Below are 14858 nucleotides of genomic sequence, written 5' to 3' on the forward strand. Positions count from 1 at the left end.
AACGATCCACAATCCAATAAAAGCAACGTATGTCAATTGAATTTTATTTCAAGGCTAATTTTACTCTACGGAATAAATGCGGCCTTTTCCGGAGGGTCGTTCTCGGAACTGGCGTTGCTGGTGGTAGTAGCGAAGGATGGATGGTTTGGATGGAGAGAGGACCAACGTGGGCTGCCCACGCCTGGAGGGTTATGGATTTTTGGCTTCCGGGTTTGGGTCCCCGGGATAGTATGTCAAAGCACGGAAATTGAAGAAGTGATCGTTGTTGTTGATGTGATTAAATATCATAAATACCTGTCGAAATTTCTGCATTTTGTCCATGGATTGTTATACAATTTGTCTAACCATAAACCATTTATTTCACATAAAACATTTATAAGATATTTCTTCAATTTTGCATCACTTATTCAGTATTTCCGTGCCTCAAATCCCAGCTGTGTACTTTTGTATTTTATCACCCACCGAAGTTGAGCAAAAAAACATCACCCGTTTTGGGCATTCCAGGCACGTTCCGCCAATCTTGTGCTGCTGTAGAAACTTTCTGCTCCCGCCATGCATTTTTCACTCCATTCGAGGCCTAAACGCGAGCAGCGAATATTAAATTTGGATGAGCGCTCCCCAAAGAAGCCGTTAAAGCTTGCTTAGCTCAATTGATAAAGTAAAATTTACGTCACTTTCATTCAATTTGCCTGTGTCTCCCTTCTTAATTGAACGCTAATGAGGGCTAATTTGTTTGCTTTTGTCTCGCTTCCAGATAGCCGAAAGCTCTTTGGCGGGTACCGGATAACGCCCAAGTTTTGCAACGCCACGCGGTCCCTGCTGAAGCGTGACTCGGAGCGGCGCGGACCGACGATCTGCATGTTCAACCACGAGTGCTTCCAGCGGCAGGGCGAGGTCGTGGGCGCCTGCATGGACGGGTTCCTGTTCGGGACGTGCTGCGAGCTGCCGCTGTCGAACGAGGTGGCCGCCTCGACGGACTCGCTGCTGGAGATGATCAACTACACGAACGTCGACGAGGCGGACAGCACGTCGCAGTCGCCGCTGAGTTCGGCGATTGCCAGCCAGTACGAGAAGTTTGGCAGTCAGTTGAGTGCTTCGGGGTACAATCCGATGGTGTCGTACGAGCCGGTTAGGCTGGAGGAGTCTCCGAGCAAGGATGGCAACGGGTCGACGAGCGCTCCGTTGAAGATCAAGCGGAAGAAGCCGGTGTTTGACAAGTTGCACAACAATTATATTACGAACGATGATCTGGACGAGGATATCGTGCTGAACAGCTTGAACTCGCACAAGTACGAGATGGCGAATGGAGCCGTTTCGGTGTACTCACCGTCGACGTCTAACATTAAGTCGGAAGAGATCGAGATCGCTACGACCGTGCCACCACCACCGATTCAGGAGGATGTTTCCTTTGTGCAGATTAATAACCACAATGTGTACAGCTCGGAAATTCCTACCTCGTTGAATGCGTACAATGATGAAGTGTCGGACTCGAATACGGCTCCGTCCGCGCCAAGCTACGAGTCGAGCACGGACATAACCTCAACCGGAGTGCAGATCATTGCGAATCAGATCTACCAGGAGAATCAACTGTTTGACCACAGCGACATAACCCATCCGGAAGCCGAAACGGTGCTGATCAACGAAAACGGTGCTGTCGACCAAAGTTACGCCAATCCTGCCGATTTCGACGTCGAAGAAATCGCCACGGAGGTGCTGACCACAGAGAAACCAATCAGAATCACCCCTCCAAAGCCTCAGTTCAAACCTAAACCTAAGCCAACGCAAGCAACCGAACCAAACAAATACGTACTTGTACATACCATTTCTAGTGACTCCAAAGATAGCGAGAACCAAACCTCGAAGCCGACAGTTTCGGTTAACAACATTCACTCGATCAACTCGATCATACTGATGCTGAACGAAACGAACCTTGGACCTCAGTACGATACGGACGACGAGGAGACCAAGCAAGACGCAATCCTCACGACGACTGTTTCGACGACCACCACGACGACAAGCACGACCACTCCCAGTACGACCAGTGCTGAACCGACTGCCCCCGACACGACTTCCGCCGCGGTAACGTACGCTACCTCGTCGATCGACTACGACAAGTACGGCCCGACTAGCTTCTACATCACGAAACCCCAAAAGACAAGCCCACCAACCACCCAGCTATCCACTAAGGTCCCTTCGACCAGCTACGTGTACAGTCCAAAGCCTACGAGACGGCCCATTCTGGAACCGGTTGTAGTCCAAGCTACCTTACTGACGAACGGATACGGTACGACGGCTGTGACGCAAAACGAACCAGCTATCGCCGTATCGACCGTTCGTCCACCACCCAACAAAATTGTCATCACAGCTGGACCGCCGCCATCTCAGCGGCCCGTCCTCATCACTAGCGAAGGCGAGCATGCCGTTTCATCCGGGTACTACACCGTCTCTACTGGACCACCTGCAGCGCCTGTTGCAGTCTCTACTGTTCAACCCACCAAGAAAGTGACGCCCACAAAGCAGCGTCCCGTCTCCTCCACCATCCAACTGCCGGAATACATCGTCCAATCATCCACACTGTCCCACCAGTCCCCACCAGCGCTAGCCAACGTAAACTACGTCCACATCTCCAGTGCATCGGACAACCCGTCCCCAACCGTTCACATCACCCCGAAACCCGTGCCCGGACTCGTAACATCCAGCACGTGGAACCAGAAGCTCACCAGTCCCATCGGCAACCAACGGCCAGGATTCTACGAAAATACCCCCCCACCAGTGTACGTGTCTTCGCTGGCCGACTTCGAAGATGAAGGCTACTTCGGAGTCACCAAACGACCAGGCGCCAGACCCACGGTCTCATCCACTGCCATCTACACCCTTGTCGACAACAGCCAGATGCTCAACAGCTTCGCTTCATCCACGTACTCCCCGTACGGACCAACGGCCGGCTACCCATCCATGAACCGCATCCCACCGAACGTTCAACCCAGTCAGATCTACATCGCCGCGCAGCCGATCGAATCGTCGACTATCAAGAACGAACTCTACACCACCCCAGATGACATCAACAACTTCCCGCCGGTGCGCAACCCCAACCTCAACCTCACCGACTCGACCATGATGACCAACATGACCAAGATCCAGAACGACAACTTCAAGGACGAGGACAAGGTCAACATGCTGGTCAACAAGATTGTCGCCACGTTCAACGGAAACTTTGACGAGCTGGAAGCCATCTTGAAGGAGCGCAAGAATCTTACGTTGAGCACGACTACAACCACCACCGAAGCTACCACCACCACGGAGAGAGTCAAACTTACCAGTTCCACGAGCAAACCGGTGACCAAGAAGAAGAAGAAGCGACCAAGCGGCAGCAAGAAGCCTTCCAACGGAACGTCATCCTCATCGACCGGTGTCAAGAAACCAACGACCACGAAGCCTTCCGTCATCCAGCAGGATGCTGCCTCTACAACCCTGCGACCATCTCCGAAGCCATCGAAGAAACCGTCCAAGAAACGACCAAGCAACTCCACCAAACCTTCAACCTCATCATCCTCCAAACCAGTGCAAACCACATCGCTGTCCAACGCCAGCCCAACAAAACCAGCCAAACCGTCCAGCTCCAAGCCGAAACCATCCAGCTCAGCAACCTCAACCCGACCAAAACCCCCAACCAGCGTAGTCTCGAAACCATCCGCCGACGTCGAGCGACCACCAACCACGGTCTCGAAGCCCGCATCCACCACCAAGAAGCCCGTGCGGACATCCACCTCGAAGAAGCCTTCCGGAACGAAGAAGCCCACCAGCCGACCGACGCTCGCCGACACCGAACCCGTGACGGTGACCACAACCCGCAAACCCACCAAGGTAAGTACCGTCCCCCACTCCCACCCCCCTCAACCGTTTCCCCCCAAGGTCCCCCAGGATCAAGGTGGCGTTTTGTCTCTCTCAGTTCAAGAAACGTCACCCACCCCCTCCGGTCTTATAGGCGACGAAGCGTACCACGAAGCGACCGACGACGACGACGACGAGCACCACCACCACGACACCGGCCCCGGAGGACGAGATCATCGACGAGGAGGAGAACGTCGTCGAAGAGGAGGAGGAAGAGGACGAGGACGTCGGCGAGGAGACCAACGAGACGGGCCAGGATCTGCAGGGGTCGCGGAAAATACGTAAGCCAGAGGCGCAAGCGTCGTCTTGTAGAATCTTGTTCTAACCTCACTCTCATCCAAACATAGTTTGCGGTCAGCGGCCACTGATGAAGAGTGCGCGCGTGGTCGGCGGCAAGGCGGCCAAGTTCGGCGAGTGGCCCTGGCAGGTGCTGGTCCGCGAGTCGACCTGGCTCGGACTGTTTACCAAGAACAAGTGCGGCGGCGTGCTCATCACGAACGAATACGTCATAACGGCTGCCCATTGTCAGCCAGGGTAATGCCTTCTCCACCTCCACCTCGTATCAACGGTCAGTTCCTCTAACCACTTTGTTTTCAATTCTCGTTTCTAGCTTCCTGGCCTCGCTGGTGGCGGTGTTTGGGGAGTTTGACATCTCGAGCGATCTGGAGGCGCGCCGATCGGTGACGAAGAACGTGAAGCGGGTGATCGTGCACCGGCAGTACGACGCGGCCACCTTCGAGAACGACCTCGCCATCCTGGAGCTGGAGAGCCCGATCCACTACGATGTTCACATAGGTGGGTTGTTGATCTGAAAACGGCAGTCAGTATAAGACTAATCAGGTGTTGCCCAACGTTTCTTCCTCTTCTGAAGATTCAGAACTGTGTTGCTGTTTGAACATCCTGTGTTCAAACTCAAACCAGTTCAATGAATCATCTTTGCGTAAACTTTACGCAGTGGGCCTGGCCGTTTGAACGTACACTCAATCCCCGGTGGTTGGTCACTTTTTCGTTTGACACTTTTTTTAGTTTGTACCCAGGAAGGTGCTGTGTCCTATCCCTCGCCTAGGCCAGAGCAAAATCCATGATAAAGCTGTCAGACCAAATCTGTCAGACCAAGATTGTCAGACCAAAGAGCAAAAAGTAAACAATCTTGGTCTTCGCGGTAGGTGCACACAAATCAAGAAAAGAAAATTTGATTAAGAATTTTATTTTTCCAATTCAATGACTGGTTTTGAACTGCAAATTGAATGTACGCCAGAAAATGATTAAACAGTGCGGCGTCCAGTACACCGACAATGAAATAAGCAGTTAAAAGCCTTATTCTTCCACTTTAATTTTTGATCGCGTTTTCGGTTTACACCTGAACAATCTTGAAAATATTTATGCGGATTTGTGATTCCTCTCTTTCCATCATTCCCTTGTTTGAACCCCGTTGGTTGGTCAAAGTCAAACTAAAAAGTGACGAACTGTCACTTTTTACACGACGCTCACGCACACTATCAAAACAAACGTTTGGTAGTGTGTGTGAACTCCGTGTAAAATGGGTGTCAAACTAAAAAGTGAACCCGTTCGTTTGACAACAGTTGGTGTCAAACCATCATCAAAACTACACAGAAAAAAAGTTGAATTTTGGAAAGTTGAAAATTTGGTTGCTTGGATATTTGATTTTTTTTGAGTAATTTTCCTTAAAAATGTGTTAAAATGTGAGCCTGATGAATATTCATCAAAAACTGATGAAAATTCATCATTTTCTGAGGTAAATTAATTATTTTTTTTTACACAAAATCTGTCATCATTTCCTGATGAAATTACCATCATTTTTTTCTGTGTATATTTGGAATGTTTTTCTGATGAATGCTAGACGATTTGAATAGATTAGATTTGATTAGATTTGATTGGATTTGATTAGATTTGATTAGATTTGATTAGATTTGATTAGATTTGATTAGATTTGATTAGATTTGATTAGATTTGATTAGATTTGATTAGATTTGATTAGATTTGATTAGATTTGATTAGATTTGATTAGATTTGATTAGATTTGATTAGATTTGATTAGATTTGATTAGATTTGATTAGATTTGATTTGATTAGATTTGATTAGATTTGATTAGATTTGATTAGATTTGATTAGATTTGATTAGATTTGATTAGATTTGATTAGATTTGATTAGATTTGATTAGATTTGATTAGATTTGATTAGATTTGATTAGATTTGATTAGATTTGATTAGATTTGATTAGATTTGATTAGTTTTGATTAGATTTGATTAGATTTGATTAATTTTGATAAGATTTGATTAGATTTGATTAGATTTGATTAGATTTAATTAGATTTGATTAGATTTCAGACGTTTTTTCTCAAGTAGTTTGCTTGAATATCATACTTAGAATCAGGTTCAATTGAAATTAATTTGAAGCTCAAGCTTCTATTTTCAAGTTTCTACAATTTTAACCCATTCATGCCTTACTGATTTTGCTCGAAATTCCCACAACCTCCACCAAATTCAACCCACAAACCGCACCGCCCATAAATCTCAACCCAACCGGACAAAGTTAGCTCAACCAATTGAACCGAGAGCACCTGTTTTCTCGCAAGAATGGCTGAAACTTTACCAACTTTGCTTCCCCTTTACCACGTTACCTTAACCCGAAAGCATAAATTACACCGTGACAAGCTGCCAGCTCGGATTAAATTTGCAATATCCAAGCTTTGCATTTCACAAACAAGACCTGTGATAAATCGAGCCTGTTTTTTTTCCTTCTATTTAGAGCGAATTTCATTATCAGGGAGTCACGTAATTGCAAACGGGAGGAGAAATCGTCGTTAAGGGTTATTAATAACGTCTCCATTTTCTTTTTTTTTTCTTCCAGTGCCAATTTGCATGCCATCCGATGAGGCGGACTTTACCGGACGCATGGCCACCGTGACCGGCTGGGGCCGGTTAACGTACGGTGGTGGTGTGCCGTCGGTGCTACAGGAAGTGCAGGTGAGTAGTTGGTTTTGATCTCAATAACATTACTTTTAAATCTTTTGCATATTTGTAAGCTTTTTTAGTTAGCAGTATTTAACCACCGCTTAAAAAAAGGAAAAAAAAACAACGAATTAAATACAAATATAGAAGTGCTTAAATTACCTCAAGAAGTAGTTTTCAACATATTTTGAAAAGTTTCACAAGTTAATTAACAATCACTCTTAAAACTTCGATAATAGGATTGTTTGATTACTCTAAAGTGTTATGTTTTTCTCAACAAAATTGCTTTATATAATTTTTTCACAAGATATTGAAATCTATATTTTTGAATACTTTCTATTGATAGCAACCCGAGCAGGGGTAAATAACACGGGAATACCAAATTTTGATATTACTTGGGCAAATAACAGGGACCAAAATGTGCCCTTGGTTGCCCAGTAATAGATGGTAAAATACCATGAAAACATACCAAAGTCTTGTATGTGGAAGGGCACAACAATACCAAACCATGTTATTCCAAGAGTAAAATAATACCTCAGAATAAAACAATTTCAATACCAAGTTGAGGTCTTCTGGATTTTTTAACATTGCTTGAATACCAAAACTAGGTTTTATTTTTAGGTATTCCCGCGCCCTTGGAAAATCAGATTTTGGTATTCCTGTGGTCTTCCACATACATGATTTTGGTATGATTTCATGGTATTATACCATCTATTACTGGGCAACCCAGGGCACATTTTGGTCGCTGGTATTTGCACAGGTAATACCAAAATTTGATATTTTCATACCATTTTTAAGTGCAGCAGAAACGGAAATGATCCATATGCAACAGCCAAATCTACTCACCTGATGATTCCATGTTGTTCTTAGTGATATTCTTCACCACATCGAATGCAATTGTCATTGATGAACGGCCTGTGCTTGAAGCTCTTGAAGATTCTGAAAAATAACAAGATTGAAAAATAAGTGTTATTAAAATGAAACTGGATTAAAATTCATCCTAATTCAATAATCTGTCGATTAACTCGTTTTTCAAAGTATTTGATTATCCCAACTTAGAGAAATTTCAACGTTTTAAAAAAAAATCTAAGTCGGTACATAACAAAAAAAAACAAATCTGCTTTAACATTTTTGTGTTTCGAGTCATCTTAGCGCAAAATTAATTATTTTGTCAAAATTGGTCAAAATTTTCCCTTAGTTTCAGGAGAATTCGACAAAACACTTTAATACCAAAATAATATCAAAATGTGCCATCCTGACTTAGAAATTTTTCCACAATTTCAAGTCATTTCTTTAGAAGGTATATCAAAAATGTTTAAAATCAAGTTTGAAATTTCTGGTTTTCAATGGAAGCATTCGCTTTGAGATCTCATTTTAGCACAAAATTAATTATTTTGTCGAAATTGGTCAAACTTTTTCCATAGTTTCAGAGGAATTTGATAAAACACTTTAATACCAAAATAATACCAAAATGTGCCATCCTGACTTAGAAAATTTTCCACAATTTCGAGTCATTTCTTTAGGGGGTATATAAAAAATGTTTAAAATCAAGTTTGAAATTACCGGTTTTCAATGAAAGCATTCGCTTTGGGACATCATTTTAGCGTAAAATTAATTATTTTGTCCAAATTGGTCAAAATTTTCCCATAGTTTCAGAGGAATTTGATAAAACACTGTAATACCAAAAGAATACCAAAATGTGGTGTTCGACCATTGACAAATGCTGCAATTTTGCAATATCAAAACAATACCTTAAATTGATATGATACCACATTTTGCTCTTGCATAATCCTTAAGACAAATTTTAAAGGGTCCAGGAATACCAAAATTTGGTATTGATACCAGAGAAAGGCATTATGACGCATTTCCCTTGTTATTTACCCATGCTCGGGAAACTCAACTAGATAAAATATTGACTCACTTTATGCACACGACAACAAAGTATCCTTTTCTAATAAAATTACCTTCCTCCCACCCCACCTCGCCCTCACAGGTCCCAGTGATAGAGAACAGCGTCTGCCAGGAGATGTTCCACATGGCCGGCCACAACAAGAAGATCCTGTCGTCGTTCGTTTGTGCTGGCTACGCGAACGGCAAGCGAGATTCGTGCGAGGTGAGTTTTGTTCGTACCAGAGAGTATAGTAAATTTTGCAGGAAAGGAAGAGGTTGGTCATCGATTTTTCATTGGAAAACACAGTTGGAAAATGTGGTGCAAGTTTTGTAGAAAGAATGTTAAATATTACTTTTTTTTCGTATGCACAATTCTCAACCAAATCATTAAACATTGCAATATGACAGAGTTTACTGCACAAAATATTCAACACTATACAGAAGGGTCAAAGGTGCAAATGAATTATTAAGTTGGCATTTCCAATTTGCACTTTGCTGCTGGTGCTACAGATTGGATGTAATTCAATTAGTCTTTTCCCAAGGGTCCAATGACAGGAATGGAGAGGTTCCTCGTTATTTATGTATATAATTCAGTCTTGTCAACATCGTGGTATATTCAAATTGGTAAGACAACTTAATAAAATGTAAAGTTCAATCAAGAAATTTTAATTGCTTTTGCAATCAACATTTTTTCCGCCAAAATTGATAAACCAACAATCAAACTGTGCGTTTTCCTCTCACGGCTGTAATAATAATTTCTTTTCAACAAAAAAAATCAGCAAAAATAAAACTCACAGAGTTGGCACCTTCCCAATCAAGGAGTCCTCCCCAGAAGGCAAACCGTTTGAGCCGTGAAAATATTTATCTTTGTAATTAAAATTATCGATTCTGTCAGTCTGGTTCGAAAATAGCATTCCGAAAGGTTATGACGATGCCATCAGGGCATTGTGAGTTTGTGATTTTCTCGTTAGGGGAACAACCAACCGGCATGAACTTTGGAAATTATCTTATTAAAAGTTGTCTGTTTTTCCCATAACAGATCGATCTTGGAACCTACAAACTAATTAGACGACCCTTGAGTTTGCCACGGCGATTTCATAAGCAAACTTGAGAGGATTGATCAACACTTTGGAAAGTTGGTTGGAGCAAAACAAACTAAAAGGGAACCACCAATTATTACACTCAAAGTCTAAGAATATAATTAAAACGTTGGAATATAATTAAAGAGGTTTTTAATCCAAAAAAAAACGAAGTTGACTTTATAGCTGTCGGCCACCATTGCTAGTACCAACCACTAGTGTCTTCCTTTTTATCTACAAGGACTTCGCCGCCCTGGGCTCCTAAGTGTACGAGAGTATGGCACGGAGTGACGGCGCCGAATACCCATATTTACACAAAGAATTTTTAATCAAACCATCATATAATACCAAACCATCATAACCATCATTCTTTTGAATTGTCAATACCACTGAAGTTCGGTATTGTGACTGAGAGTTCATGAATCTTCTTTTATTTTATTCATATATCTTAGTAAACCCTCTAATGCCCAGTTTTTTCTAGAATTTATATTTTGCCCGTGATCAGGATGTAATTTTAAGCAACTTTTGTTTCACGAAAAACTTGATATTTTCTAAAAAAAATATAAGTTCTTCTATCCAATGCTTTTTTAATATCAAAAATAGCTTGAAAATTCAAAAAAAATACAAAATTTGGCAATTTTTTTAAATCAATGCCCGGCTAGAGACGGACTTGGGTTGTATTTAGTGTCACAAAGAATATTCCTTTTTTATGTTAATAAAAAATAAGCAGTGTTTTGTTACGCAATTTGTTGACATCCTTGAAAAATTCTCCCAAAAGTCAGGTTGCAAAAAAGTAAACTTAGATTAAGACAAAAGTTGTGCAATCGATTGTAAACTATCTAGAATACAATGTATACACTCATCTGGGGCGAATCAGTACACATGGGGCAAATTGGGAAAGCTGTTTTAGCCTGGTTACTGCACAAGATTTGGATATTTTTGACTGATTTCGGATAGAACAGACACAGAACAACAAAAATAATGCATCTTTTTCCAAATTTCAAGCGACAAGCACTCAATGCTCTGTCTTAAAACTACTATCTATATTCGGACTGTGACCTGATTCGCCCCAGTTGACGGTAACGTTTATTTGTGTAATTTGAATATAATTTGGCACCTTCAGCCCTTTTTATAAATTTTGAATTTTTGGACCACAAAACAAAAGTAAACAAATCTTCAAAGAATCATTGATATATTGTAAATGTTTTACATAAATACAACTGTAACAATACATAAAGCATTTTGTGAGTAGGAAACTACAAAAATAAAATCAAAATTGTCCTCTGACTACGGAAAAATATTTGATTTTTTTTTCGAAATTAACTTGTTGTAACGCATTGGTTTTGATTTAACATGGAATTTGACTTTTTCCCAACCCACAATAATAATATTGTATTGAACCATGCCAAAGATTTAAAATCTTCTTTCATGTGATTAATTTGTATTGCCTAAACCAATACCTAAATAATATCCATTTTAATGGTTTACCTGTTATCTATCTTGTATCTGATATCTTGTTAATTTTGATACTATAAAAAAATATTTTAATCTTATTAAAGCATTTTTTTGTGTTTTTTTATAATCAATGATCAAATGGAATGTTAAACAAATAAAAATACAGATTTTTTGTACTTCTGTCAAGGCTGTTTTCGAATCTTTTTGTTTTGATTTGGGTAAAACATTTCACATCGTGAAAATATTTTTCGATTTATGACAGTTATTGAAAAATATTAGTGAAAAACTTCTGAAAAAAAGATTTGCTATGAATTTTCTCAATAAGTCCATCAGCTCTGATTGAAGCTGATTAAGGGGGGGGGGACAAAAAATAAAATTATAAATTTTAAGCCAAATTGCAAAATGCTTTATATTTATTCTTAAAGTTATGCTACTATCAAAAAATCTGCATAATATCAATGAATTTATCATCAAAATTATTTTTTTTAAACTAAAAATCTTAATTTGAATAAAAATGCATAAACAGACAGAGAAAATTTTTACCACATATGGGGGAGGCGTGCATAATTGAACGCAGGGCTTATGGGATTTTGGCTATATGGAAGACATTAACTATAATCCTATGAAAAATCATCCAAACTTCAAAAAAATATAGTGTTTAAGAATCAGGATGATGTCAGTTATCCATTGCAATTATAATTACAGTCGACTCTCTGGCTGTCGATCTTCTCGATATCAATATTGCTCCAGCTGTCAATAAATTTTTCAGTCCCTTCAAGAAGATTGCTTTGATTTTTCGTTCTATAATTTGATAACTCCCGCTCTCGACGGTCCCTTCAATATTGACAACGAGAGAGTCCACTGTACATAAAAATTTTCACAAAATTTCGTATTTTTCCCGTATTTTGAAAATGCTTTTTTTCTCGAAAAATCAAATGATCGAGATTTTTTTCAAACATTTCCAAAGTAATAACACACATTTTTGAAAATACACAATATTTTCACAAAACTTTGTATTTTCGGAAAAACTATAAAAAATTAAGTTTTTTACAATATGTGTATCATTTGATCAGTATTTTTTAAACATTTCGAAAATGAGAACATAATTGTTTGAAAATTGTAGAATTTTCACAAAACTACATATTTTAAATTAGTAGATTTTTTGTGTTTTTTTTTTACAAAATGGGTATCGTGTTGATCGGGATTTTTTCATATTTTTGAGGGGTTTGAATTGTGAATGTTAAAAACGAATACAAAAATGTAATATTTCAACTGATACTGATGGTACTGTTATTGATAATGATGATATTTAAACGATGATTTTCAGAGAAAAAAAATCTATTTTCTAATAACAATGATTCCTAAAAAAAATTACTACAAAGGCTGTACAGGTGCAAACGCGAATTTTTAATTAAAATTTTCCATTTCTCCCCCCACAGGGTGACAGCGGTGGCCCGCTGGTGCTGCAACGCCCGGACGGTCGCTACGAGCTGGTCGGCACGGTGTCCCACGGGATCCGGTGCGCCGCTCCGTACCTGCCCGGCGTGTACATGCGGACGACGTTCTACAAACCGTGGCTGCGGAGTGTCACCGGCGTCAAATGAGGGACCCGGGGAGAAGTTCTAACAAGGGTGCTCTAGGACCTACAACTTTACTCTATGACTTCTAAAGTTTCCTTTCCATCTTTTAGACGCCTTGTTTCCAAAACAGTTAAATTAGTTTGTAATTGTTGCGGTTGCGCGCCCGCGGGAGTCGACATGTGGGTCGATTTGAAGGTGAAGGTTTTTTTTTGAGGATGAATGACTGCGACTGTGAATGGGTGTGTAATTATTAAACGATCGAATTGTGAGCCTCCTTCAAGGAGCAAGAGTGCGTGCGTGAGCTGGATGATGAATCACGAGCGAAAACATTGTACTAGGTGTAGTTACGTTTTAGGGAACAAATTGCAATAATTTATCTACAGCGCAACATAGATATGTGGATGTGATTTGGAGTCATTGTTAAGATTAATTTATTATTGTTACTAGTATTTAAATTATTTATTTTCTAGCCAATAAGTGACAACACACACACTCAAAAAACACACACACATAGAAATCAGTAAACGAAGAAAAACAGTGGGACGAAGTGGCGGTGTAAAAATGTGATTATTTTAATTTATTTCGAGGAGGAAAAAATAAAAACAATCCTATTAAACGAGAAACCTCCCACCCGGAATTGTCATAATTACTGCAATCCGAAAATCCCCATCTTGCCGCCAGGAGTGAACAGCCCGGGCGGAAATGATTACCGCCGGTCACGGAACCGAACACGATTTGATTGCGGCAGCACGATTCATGGTGCAGTGGGAAAAAGTTTTTCCTTTTTTTATTGCGGCCGGCTGTCAGTGTTTTTGCACACGCGAAAATAACTTGTTGTCTGGGCTTAATAAATTGTGCTCATTGGCACCCACCTGGTTTCAACTAATTGATTAATTTGATGGACACATCTGAGTGGGTTATTCTTGTGGGTTGCCATTTTGGTGGTAGATCAAGTCGCTGAGTTGAAAATATTTTAATTTATATATACAAAGCATGCAAAAAAATATAAATTTTCCGTTTCTTTCTCAGTTTGTAAGATTTAACAAAACCCAGGTAAGTTTGCTCAACTGACCAGATTAAATTCACGACCAACCACACTTGAGTTGACTTAGGGCAGGAAAGCTTCCCCCAGTTCGCTTATATAACGTTCATCACACCGGGACTAATTCATTCACACGTACAGCCGAGAAGAGCCAACAGAGACAGGAGTCATAATCTGCATAATTCAGCATTACCATTTAAAACAATGTTCATCCAATTAAATATTCAGCTCTCGTGTGGCACACGGGGAGCCATCTCCCAGTGGGATGACAGTGACATAGATAAATAGGCGTTGAAAATACAAATTGATCTTTAATACATCATATGCTTAGAATAAGAAATCCTGATGAAAATTGACTCATGAACTTCTGAATTTAAACAGAAATTGAAATTAAGATAACGTGAGAAATTCCCTCCGACTTCAGCAAATAATGCAATAATAGCATGACTGCGAGTGGACAATTCTCAATTATTATGATGTCATCCGGGAAACTTGGTGCGGTCTGATTCGAGGCAAGAGAAAATGAGAAAATTAGTCCCGGTGACAGCACTTAAATCCCGGTTCCTCCTGTGGCGCGCTGCATAGGCAAATTTTGCCGGTCTTTTAGGCCGCAGACTGTGTCCTTGTAGCCCAGCATCATCGAAATCCACTAATTACGTCCCGTCACAAAGAATAACGAGGCAAATTAAATTATCGTGCTCTTCTTCTGGGGAACGGTGGTGGTGCACGTACGGCCTACACGACGAATTAATTCATTAGGCTTGGCGAAAACTGTGGTTTGGTGAGTTATGTCGGATTATTTTGGTTTGCCCTTTATTTAAGCTACGCTTTGTGAAAGTGTTTCGACACAATTTAATCTTTTATAATCTATTAATGTTTTTCTTCTTGGAAAAAAAGTTGCAAAAAACTGTAGAGTTAACCAATTAAACCAAAATCGGAAAAGTTT

At 40.7% G+C, this 14858-nt stretch overlaps 2 protein-coding genes across 2 annotated transcripts in view; both read left to right on the plus strand.

Moving 5' to 3' along the window:
• Nucleotides 1-13493, plus strand: part of LOC120422499 (serine protease filzig) — a 112072-nt gene extending 98579 nt beyond the window's left edge. Inside the window, exons 2-8 of the mRNA XM_039585953.2 lie at nucleotides 755-3864; nucleotides 3986-4172; nucleotides 4239-4425; nucleotides 4502-4686; nucleotides 6766-6881; nucleotides 8860-8979; nucleotides 12730-13493. Coding sequence (XP_039441887.2) covers nucleotides 755-3864; nucleotides 3986-4172; nucleotides 4239-4425; nucleotides 4502-4686; nucleotides 6766-6881; nucleotides 8860-8979; nucleotides 12730-12894 — 4070 coding nt within the window. The 3' untranslated portion in view covers nucleotides 12895-13493. The remainder of the gene's footprint in view (nucleotides 1-754; nucleotides 3865-3985; nucleotides 4173-4238; nucleotides 4426-4501; nucleotides 4687-6765; nucleotides 6882-8859; nucleotides 8980-12729) is intronic.
• Nucleotides 1-14858, plus strand: part of LOC120422500 (prohormone-3) — a 147348-nt gene that overhangs the window by 18052 nt on the left and 114438 nt on the right. The window lies entirely within an intron of this gene.

This window comes from Culex pipiens, chromosome 2, assembly GCF_016801865.2.
Source record: "Culex pipiens pallens isolate TS chromosome 2, TS_CPP_V2, whole genome shotgun sequence".
Taxonomy (NCBI): domain Eukaryota; kingdom Metazoa; phylum Arthropoda; class Insecta; order Diptera; family Culicidae; genus Culex; species Culex pipiens.